The sequence below is a fragment of the Somniosus microcephalus genome, chromosome 24 (assembly GCF_052327205.1).
Source record: "Somniosus microcephalus isolate GS21.2 chromosome 24, FLI_Smic_1.0, whole genome shotgun sequence".
NCBI lineage: Eukaryota > Metazoa > Chordata > Chondrichthyes > Squaliformes > Somniosidae > Somniosus > Somniosus microcephalus.
Window position 1 is genome coordinate 38,343,834 of NC_141010.1, and position 11,144 is coordinate 38,354,977.

General features: G+C 46.2%; 1 protein-coding gene across 1 annotated transcript; it reads right to left on the minus strand.

Moving 5' to 3' along the window:
* Nucleotides 1-6,252: 6,252 nt before the first annotated feature.
* On the minus strand, nt 6,253-9,780 carry LOC147101245 (gap junction delta-3 protein-like). The gene has a single exon (XM_085966532.1). It carries the CDS (start codon nt 8,743-8,745, stop codon nt 7,888-7,890), a length of 858 nt encoding a protein of 285 aa, XP_085822658.1. The 5' UTR covers nt 8,746-9,780; the 3' UTR covers nt 6,253-7,887.
* Between the last annotated feature and the right edge of the window lie 1,364 nt (nt 9,781-11,144).

Below are 11,144 nucleotides of genomic sequence, written 5' to 3' on the forward strand. Positions count from 1 at the left end.
TGTATTACAAGATGGAGGACCACCATTACTGGGACGTGAATGGATCCGGAAAATACAACTGGATTGGCATTCCATACAGGCACTGACTGTGGCTGACAAAAAGGATGACGACGTCACACCTGGGCGACTGTCAAAGATCCTAACTGACGCGAAAGAAGTGTTCCAGCAAGGACTCGGAACACTAAAAGGCATGACAGCGACGATTAAAATTGAAGAAAACGCAAGCCCAAAATTTTTTAAGGCCAGACCGGTACCTTATGCGATCCACCCAGCCGTCAAAGCAGAGCTGGAGAGTCTGGAACGTTCAGGTGTACTGTCCAAGGTAGACTGGAGTGAGTGGGCTACACCCATCGTCCCTGTGATGAAAAAGTCGTTGAGCAGCATGCCTGGGGAACCAAGGAAGGTTCGCATCTGTGGGGACTTCAAGGTAACAGTGAACCTGGTCCTTCACACCATACAATATCCACTTCCGCGGATTGAAGATATTTTCGCCTCGCTATCTGGAGGGAAACGCTTCACTAAGATTGATCTGGCCCAGGCGTATCTGCAAATGGAGGTAGAAGAAGCATCAAAAAAATACCTCACAATCAACACCCATAAAGGTCTCTACCAATACAACCGGCTGGTATTCGGGGTAGCATCAGCTCCGGCTATTTGGCAGAGGGCAATGGAACAAGTCCTGCAAGGGATCCCAGGGACCCAGTGTTATTTGGACGACATCCTGGCCACGGGCGAAAATGACAGTGATCACCTTGCCAACCTGGAGCAGGTGCTCACTAGATTGCAGGAATATGGGCTCCGAGCTAACCGCCCCAAATGCGAGTTTTTTAGAAAACAGATCTCGTATTGTGGCCACGTTATCGATAAAGAGGGGTTACATAAGTCCCCAGAGAAGATTGAGGCAGTAGTCAAGGCTCCAGCACCAGAAAATGTGTCACAACTGAGGTCGTTCCTCGGGCTGGTAAACTACTACCATAAGTTCTTGCCAAATTTGTCTACAATACTACACCCACTGAACACCCTACTGCAAACTGGGGTGCCATGGAAGTGGAGTGACGAATGTAGACGAGCTTTCCAGAAGAGCAAAACACTAATCACATCGAAAGAGGTATTGGCCCATTACAACCCAGCATTACCAATTCGGTTGGCATGTGATGCGTCACCCTACGGCATTGGAGCGGTGCTGTCGCACAAATTCTTGGACGGCTCAGAGAGGCCAATAGCCTTTGCGTCACGATCACTAACCTCAGCCGAGCGTAACTACGCCCAGATTGACAGGGAGGCCCTCAGCCTAGTGTGGGGAGTGAAAAAGTTCAATCACTATCTGCACGGGCGGAAATTCACCTTGCTGACTGATCACCAGCCTCTTGTCTCCATTTTTAATCCGAAGAAGGGCGTTCCGGTGATGACTGCGTAACGACTACAAAGATGGTCACTTTTTCTAGGGGCGCACCATTATGAGATTGAATATAAGGGCACGAAACAGCATGGAAATGCTGATGGGCTATCACGCCTGCCACTGCCTACTGCGGAGGAAGCACCAGCAGTGGATCCTGTCGAAATATTCCATTCGACTACAGTTGAATACCTACCGGTAACTAACGCTTGTATCGAAAAGGAAACCCGAAATGACCCGACACTGTCTCGGGTATATGATTTGACGGTGAAGGGATGGCCAGCACATGGCGACTCACTGTTGCCAGCATTCTCGATGAGGAGAGAACAGCTGTCAGTGTGCCGGGGGACCTTGATGTGTGGATCCCGAGTGGTAATTCCACCCAAGTTAAGGGATAGAGTGCTCAATGAGCTTCATGAGGGTCATCTGGGAGGGGTGAAAATGAAAAGCCTAGCCAGGGCTTATGTGTGTGGCCGGGAATCGATAAACAAATCGAGGACCTGACCAAGAGTTGCTCAGGATGCCAGAAAGTCCAAAATGCACCACCACAGGCCCCTCTACACCCATGGGAGTGGCCCTCATCTCCATGGCAACGGGTGCATATTGATTTTGCTGGTCCATTCATGGACTCAATGTTTTTAATAGCCATGGATGCGCACTCGAAATGGCCTGAGGTCATCAAAATGTCCTCCACCACCACGGAGAAAACTATTGCAGTCCTACGGACCATTTTTGCCAGGAATGGCTTGCCAGAACAGATTTGCTCCGACAACGGACCACAGTTTGTGTCCGAAGAGTTCCGGAGGTTCTTGAAAAAGAATGGGGTAAGACATTACACATCCGCCCCGTATCATCCAGCCACAAATGGATTGGCTGAGAGGTTCGTACAAACCTTTAAGAAGGCAATAAAGGCTATGTACAATGACAACATTCCGCTGCAGCACAAGGTGGACAATTTCCTGTTCGCCTACCGGAATGCGACACATGCAGTCACCAACCAGGCCCCAGCCATGATGTTCTTTAACCGAAGGTTAAGATCTCGCCTGGATTTGCTCAGACCAAACGTACAAAGAGATGTTGAGAGTAAGCAATTCCAGCACATCCACGAGAAGCCAACAAGGAGCTTCAATGTAGGGCAACCAGTCTTGGCCCGCGACTACCGAACAGAAAAATGGCAGCCAGGAACGATATGCACACGGCAGGGCCCACTAATGTACACAGTGGACGTTGGGGAGAGCATCGTGAGACGGCATGCTGACCAGATCCTAGAGTCACAGGAACAAGTCAACCCCGTGCCTCGCCCATACGTACCTGGTGATGAACCCGACGTACAGGTCGCATCTACCCCAGAAACAGTAGCATTGGAAGCTGATGAACCAACCGACGACAGGGGGCCAGAATCGCCTCCGCACCAAGAGCAAGACACTCGGGAAAGGCGCTATCCAGAAAGGATCAGGAAGCCTCCCCAAAGACTGAATATATAAATAGACTATTTTCAGCTAATGTTGCATGTTAAAAGTGTTAATTGTAATTAGTTTGATATTTAATTGTTAAATGAGTGTTATGGTACTGTTAATCTAAAAAGGGAGGAATTGTAATGTATATACCTTTAAGGGGGGAACTATCTTTTACAGCTCATGTATACTGCAGTACAGGCAGTGACCACACCTGTATATAGCACTGAGTAGTAATCTGTACAGATCAGTTCCCGTGTGAGCCACATTGAGTAAACACCTGTTGTACCGTTCTCCTGCAGTCGGTGTCTTATTATACACGGACACAACAGACGGTGCCCTGGTTTAACGTCTCACCTGAAAGACGGCACCTCCGGCAGTGCAGCACACCCTCAGCATTGCACTGGGAGTGTCGGCTTAGATTTTGTGCTCAAGTCTCTGGAGTGGGACTTGAACCCACAAACCTCTGATTCAGAGGCGGGACTGCTACCACTGAACCACAGCTCACAGTGTAAGACACATGATTAAGGTGCCAGAGGGTAACTGGTGCTCACAAAACTATTCCCTGGAAAAGATTCAACACTTTCAGGAGTGCAGGGAGGGAGAACTGGTGGGGAAAAAAAATAAGCTGATTTGGAGAAATATCCTAATTACATTCTGTTTGTTTTAATTTTGTGGTGAGGGGGGCTGTAACTCTGCTACAATTGCAACTTGTAAGATCGTCAATGGATTCAGATTGTTTACATATAAAATCCCTGGTCAGTAATCGCAGCGAGAGGAATGTGTCTCTTAATGAGAAAAAACCTTTTTTTAATTATAAAGGGCACACGATTTTAATACAAGCTATTTACACTGAACACATGTAGAAAAATACATTTAGAAAACTATGTATAAAACTATATTAAAAATTTAATTTGGTTGTTACAGACACAACATAATCTTCTTCTTCTTCGGCAGTCCCTCAGAATGATGGGAAGCTGAAACAGCGAAGCTACTGCTTGTAGAGGAATCCGGGACACACGTGAAGATCCAACCCAATCGCACAATTCCAATCAGCATCCCTGCCCAGTCACGTGAAAGGCCTGCTCTGAATATTAAAAAGGTAACATTTCTTGACAATTTAGTGACATTTCTATCTAGATTCTGACGTACTGAGGGCAGGACCCCGAGGGAAGCAGAGCAGTCAATTGTGCTGGCGCTCAAAACTATGCAGATGAGTTTCCGATCTCAGCAGGGTTGCCCAGGGGAAGGAACGTCACAAAGCAGAGGTCAGGTAAATTCTTACTGGGAGGGAAACAGAGGATGAGTGATCCCAGGCTGCTCTAACACAGGTTAGCTGTAAGTTCTTCCCCCAGCTTGGCTGGGGAATGGTGTGTCGGGGAGGAGAACTGAAGGGTTGGGAGGAAATAAAATTGTGTTTCATTGTCCAACCAGATGACGCACAATGTGCTGGAAACTGAATATGTAGGATCAAGTTCTTCGTTCAACTGGTCTGTTCTCAAGGAGTGGGATGTATCAAGGGCAGATGAATTTCATAAAAGAACAGCCCATTTCCTGGGGAGAACTGCATCACTCTGTCAACATCAGATTGCAGTGTGGACACTTTCCAAGTACACTGCAGTTGACTTTGTCATTTATAGTGATGTTTAAAAGCCCGCAACAAGGAGAACACACTGCACTGCAAAGCGAACGGAAGAAGCCTTCCTGCCCCCATCCCACACCTTTTCAGATTTTACTCTTTTTAAACTTTGCTAGGAATTACTCAGTTTTATTTAAAAAGGTAAAAAAAAAATCAACAAAGTTTTTTTTCTCCTCAGGATGATTTATGTTCTCTGACATAAAAAGAGCGAGGAGCCTGTATTCCATTGCTCCCCTTGCTGAGGCAAACGGGCTGTAATTAGAACTGAAAATGAAAGCCAAGGTCTTATTTAATCGAAGGCGAAGCTTATTTAATTTTCGGGAAGGATTGGCCGTGGCATCAGCTCGAGCAGGTTTTAATGGGCAGCTGGTGCCTGGGGCAGGGGCAGCTGAGATTCACAGAGGTCACAGAGAAGAACATAGAGAGAGACCTGGGCAATTGCGGCTGGGGAATATCATGGACCCTCGCAGCTAGAAACATAGAAGATAGGAGCAGGAGTCGGCCATTCGGCCCCTCGAGCCTGCTCCGCCATTCAATGCGCTCATGGCTGATCATCCAAACTCAGTACCCGGTCCCTGCTTTCTCCCCATACCCCTTGATCCCTTTAGCCTTAAGAAATATATCCAACTCCTTCTTGAATATATTTAATGAATTGGCCTCTACTGCCTTCTGTGATAGAGAATTCCACAGGTTCACCACTCTCTGGGTGAAGAAATTCCTCCTCATTTCTGTCCTAAATGGCTTACCCCTTATCCTTAGACTGTGACCCCTGGTTCTGGACTCCCCGACCATTGGGAACATCCTTCCAGCATCTAGTCTGTCCAGTCCTGTCAGAATTTTATAAGTTTCGATGAGATCCCCTCTCATTCTTCTAAACTCCAGCGAGTACAAGCCCAATCGACCCAATCTCTCCTCATCCCAGGTATCAGCCTGGTGAATCTTCGCTGAACTCCTTCCATGGCAAGAACATCCTTCCTCAGATAAGGCGACCAAAACTGCACATCTTGTGTCAATCAAAGGGTTGTCAATTCTGGTTGGACGTATTCCTGGAGGTTTAGTCACATGACTTCCTGCCTCCAACTGCCCACTAAAAGACTTTCTTTCCCATAATTTTAAACATACAATTTTTTAATGCCCTTATGATTTTCCTCCTGGGGTTGATTGCAACAGTGTCCGGGAGATTGATTCCTGGAGACTCCAGGATGAGCCTGGAGTGTTGGCAACCCTACTCGCAACAGAGGGAACATATAAACTCAATTTGTTAGGTGAAAATGTTAAAAACACATAATTAAGAGCAAGCTGGCATTTATATAGCACTTTATCACATCTAAGAAGCAACTGAAAGTATTTCACATTGAAAGTGCTCTCTTCTGTAGGCAAACACAGCAGGCACTTTATACACAGCATTGAGATGAATCACCCGTTTGTGGTGGCATTGGTTGAGGACACCTGGAAAATTCCCTGCATCTCTTCCAAAGTACCTGAAGATCTTTAATGTCCAACTGAACAGCTGGATAAGGCCTTTGTTTAACATCTCATCCAAAGGTATGGCATCTCCAACAATGAAGGACTCTCCTCAGTCCTGAAGTAGTGTCAGCCTGGCTCTTGTCCTCAAGTCCTGGCGTGGAGCTTGAACCCATGATCTTCTGACTTCGGGCACTAGAGTGCCACCACTGAGCCCAGCTGACCATGAGGAATTATTTCAAAATCTATTTTCTTCCCAATTCCACTGGGCCAAGCCAGATGTCTTAACCACCTAGTGGATAACCTGCTCCCAGGCCTGATCTGCCTCACTGTTTAGCCAATGGCCCTCCCTTTATTCTCTCTCTCTTTGTCCCTGATCTCTGCTCAACAGCTTCCCCCAACGAGGGATAAAAACTCGGTTGAGTAAGGGAGGGTAGGTCGAGTGTGTGCTCCCTCTCAACTCATGCGGCAATGTGCCTTGGTATTCCAACATGCTGTTCCACCACATTAGTTAAAAAAAAATTTTTTAATCACATACAGGAGTTAGGAAGTGCAAAACATATACTGCCAGGATTTCTTGCACACTTCAATACAAATGAATGTCACTCTGTTACACTGCAAAGTTGGTACCGGCCAACTCTGGTTAAAAAAATGTTGCCGAATACGGCATTATTTTATTCTCTAATAGTGCTGTGATTTTTCCCTTTCTGCTTTAATGTCCTCCTCGCCTCATGGTGCCATCTGTTGCTGGGTACTGTCACACGGCCCTTGGTCACCCTCTGGTACCCCATCCAAGCGGCTGTTACGGTCCCCAACTCTGGACCTATTCCTGGAGGCTTCATCACATGACTTCCCACCTCCAACTGTCCCGTCCTGCCAAACGTGGGGGTTTCAATCACCAAAACTTTTTAAACTAATAAACAAAAGTGTTCTAAGAAAATGTAAAAAAAAAACACACACACAAATTGTTTTTAATGCCCTAGATATGATTTTTCTCCCAGGTTGCTCACATCAGTGTCCAAGGGATTAATCTGCAATTCCTGGAGACTCCAGGGCAATCCTGGTGGGGTTGGCAACTGTGAGCCTGGACACTGTCAGCAGGCTAGTTAACTGTGAGGCATAACATGTTTGAACCCTGTTCTGTCCTCACCCAACATCCATTCACTATCTAGCAGGAGTCACTGGATAGTGATTACGGGCAGGACCCCCTGACCAATTTTCCCATCTCCGAGGCCCTTACAGCAAACCCTGGCCGAAACCAACCAAATCAGCATAGACCAGGCTTGAATCTGGCACCTGCTAGTCAGTCGCACGTTGCCTTACCAACTGAGCAGTTGGGGTGGCTGCTGCTAACGTCTTGTTGCTACAGCTCCTTGTTTTTGCTAGATTGGTGCCCCTATTCTGCGATTACCACCCAGTGGCTTCATTTAGTGCTCGTTCCGATGAGGTCCTTGTGGATTTATCAGGGAGAGTTGGTAGTAAAGGAGAAGAAAGGTGTCGGGCGTTTTCAACATAAACAAAAGAAAACATGTATCTCCTACCTGCTAGGAGATATTTCATCATTTAGTTTTTCAATCCCACGGAGACCTGCCATTTTGTGTCTCCCCATTGATCAGGCAGCTATTTGACTTGTCAAGGCCCATTTCTGCCACAGTCTGCTTCACCAACTCACTGAATGCCCCCGTCCCGCATCCCCGCCCGAGGGAACATTCTCCCTAATCTTTAAAAAGGTGATCAAGACAATTTCCAGAATATCTCGCTACCCTTAACAAATTCCATTATTCGACAACAGCCATTTAAATAACCAGGTAAACGATTAACCAAATAAAAAGCACAAGCATCATGAAAAAGAAAAACTGGAATTGGATAAATAACAATTGATTTTGTTTTACATTCATCACCTTGCAGAAGACCAGAGCTTGCACCAGTTCCCCTTAGATATTAAGAGGGGGTTTCTTTCCACTTGATTGCGAGGACCTTCCACTGTTACTACTGCCCAATGATTTGGGCTTGTGACTAGACTCTGTGTCCGAGTGAGTGGTGTTGTGGTTCATTGTAACTGTCTTGTCCATTAACTGGACTGATTGGGGATCCCTACCCTTTTCATAGTTACTATTTGACAGGTTCTGTTGATCGAAGGCTTTTAACTGCCTCCGGCGGAATAGTTTGCGAAAAATGTGGACTAACTCAAAAAGGCTGATAATTGCAGAGACAACGCCGACTATAAAATAGAACATTAAAAACACCGTCTTCTCCATCGGTCGGGAGACAAAACAATCCACGACATGAGGGCAAGGAAAGCCAGTGCACAGAAACTGGGGCTCGATTATGAAGCCGAATATTAAATACTGAGAAACGATTAGGCCAATCTCAGCCAGCAGACGCAGAACAACATGAATAATGTAAAAGTTCTGTATTCTCGGCGTCCCATCGATGGCCAGCTCCTTTCTTTGGACAATGCCAGTGTTCTCCTGCTTCTCTTCCTCCTTTGAGGATTGGTGCATGGCATAGACCACGAAAAGCAGGGACGGGATGGACAGAATCACTATGTGGAACACCCAGAACCTGTAAGGCGAGATGGGAAAGGCCTTGTTGTAGCAGACCTGCTTGCAGCCGGGCTGCAGCGTGTTGCAGGCAAACTCCTCTTGCTCGTCCTCAAAAATTTCATTCCCCACCGTGGCCAGGACAAGAATTCGGAAAATCAACATGAGGAGGAGCCAGACGCGCCCCAGCATAGGGGCGTGGCTTTTGATCGATTCCAGCAGATCGCTCAGGAAGTTCCATTCTCCCATTGTAACTTAGCTTTTTTTTTTGTTGTTTGTTTAAAATCTGCAGAGGGATCGAAAACATTAATCAGAGACACACCAAGCGACTCAATTAACACCCTCAACTCTCTTGCATTAATTGCTGATTTAATTACTGGCAGTCTAGCACTACAGTCTTATGTTCACTGAAAACTGGAGTGAGCCTCTGATCCCTGTGTTTGGGTTTGATTCCAATTCGGGTCTCAGCAATAAACTGGCAGTAGTGTAACACACTGCCCCGCCAAGTAAACCGGAGAAACAGACCATCGCTGTGTCCGTGGATGGATTGGAACCCAGATTCTGGAGCTGGAGGAACAGTTCTTTTGGAACACAGCTTCACTCAGGCCCCAGTTACTGCATCTCTCTCCGCACTGAATTAATATGCCGGTCCTACGTGTGGAAGGACTACGCCATAACCTACTCCAAGTTCCCAATCAGTGGAAGATCTCCGTCCTAGATATCGAGACTGGATTCAACTCCAGGTGCCAGCGGTGAAAGCAAGATGTGATGCATTGCCTCAACCCGTCCCTGAATTCGACAAAGCGGGGGAAAGTGGGGAGAAAAAAAAAATTGCCAGGATACTTTTGTTGACTTTCTACCAAAACACAAGTTGAAACTGAGACATTCAGGGTGTTTTGTTTTTATAAATCTTTCAACATGCTTCAGAGGTGTTGCTAAGGAATGCCAATATTAATTCTGTCAAACAAATGTAACCTCTAACACCGAAAGTCTGAAGCAAGTTTCTTAATAACTTAACCCTGTCATTGGGAAAAAACATGATTATAGGTTTGCACAAAAGCCTACAGGACAGCACTGTGCAGGAATGCACTTCAACTTCTAATCTCTGTCATTAAGCAGTCAATGAAAGTGTCGAGTTGCATGACATTTTATTGATTGAACCTCATTAGTAATGTACTGTTGGCTATTGAGAAAACTATTGCTCTGTGCGACTTTCTCCCAGTCTCCTGAGGGTGCGGACTCCTCTGATCCCACTGGCTCCAGCAATCCCCCAGTGGCTCACCCCGGGTTCTGTTTAACAAACCTATTGGAGTTCTTTGAGGATGTAACTAGTGGAGTAGACAAAGGGGAACCAGTAGATGTGGTGTATTTGGATTTTCAGAAGGCCTTCGATAAGGTCCCACACAAGAGGTTGGTGAACAAAATTAAGGCACATGGAATTGGGGGTAATATACCAGCATGGATTGAGAATTGGTTAACAGACAGAAAACAAAGAGTAGGGATAAACGGGTCTTTTTCAGGATGGCTGGCTGTGACTAGTGGGGTACCACAAGGATCAGTGCTTGGGCCCCAGCTATTCACAATCTATATCAATGATTTTGATGTGGGGACCAAATGTAACATTTCCAAATTTGCTGATGACACAAAGCTAGGTGGCAGTGTCAGTTGCGAAGAGGATGTGAAGAGGCTTCAAGGGGATCTTGACAGGCTCAGTGAGTGGGCGAGAACATGGCAGATGGATTATAATGTGGATAAATGAAATTATCCACTTTGGTAGAAAAAACAGAAAGGCAGAGTATTTCCTAAATGGTGAAAGATTGGGGAATGCAGATGCTCAAAGGGACCTGGGTGTCCTTGTACATGAGTCACTGAAAGTGAATGTGCAGGTGCAGCAAGCCATTAGGAAGGCAAGTGGTATGCTGGCCTTCATTACAAGAGGATTTGAGTACAGGAGTAAAGAAGTCTTACTCCAATTATACAGAGCCTTGGTGAGACCACACCTGGAGTACTGTGTACAATTTTGATCTTACATAAGGAAGGATATACTTGCCATAGAGGGAGTGCAACGAAGGTTCACAAGATTGATTCCTGGGATGGCGGGACTGTCGCATGAGAAGAGATTGAGTAAACTAAGCCTGTATTCTCTTGAATTCAGAAGAATGAGAGGGGATCTCATTGAAGCATACAAAATTATTACAGGGCTGGATAGGGTGGATGCTGGGAGAATGTTTCCCTTGGCTGAGGAGTCTAGAACCAGGGGCCACAGCCTCAGGATAAAGGGTAGGCCATTCAGGACTGAGATGAGAAGAAATTCCTTCACACAGAGGGTGGTGAATCTTTGGAATTCTCTACCCCAGAGGGCTGAGGAGGCTCCGTCATTGGGTATATTCAAAACAGAAGTTGATGGATTTCTGACTAGTAAGGGCATCAAGGGATATGGCGATAAGGCTGGTGAATGGAATTGAGGCAGAAGATCAGCCATGATCTCATTGAATGGCGGAGCAGGCTCGAAGGGCCGAATGGCCTACTCCTGCTCCTATTTCTTATGTTCTTATGTTCTACCTAATCAATGGGGTAAATCTTTGGAGACTCCATTCCTGGTGCAGAGTCTCACTTAAGAGAACGTGGATTGTAGAACTGAATGCAGT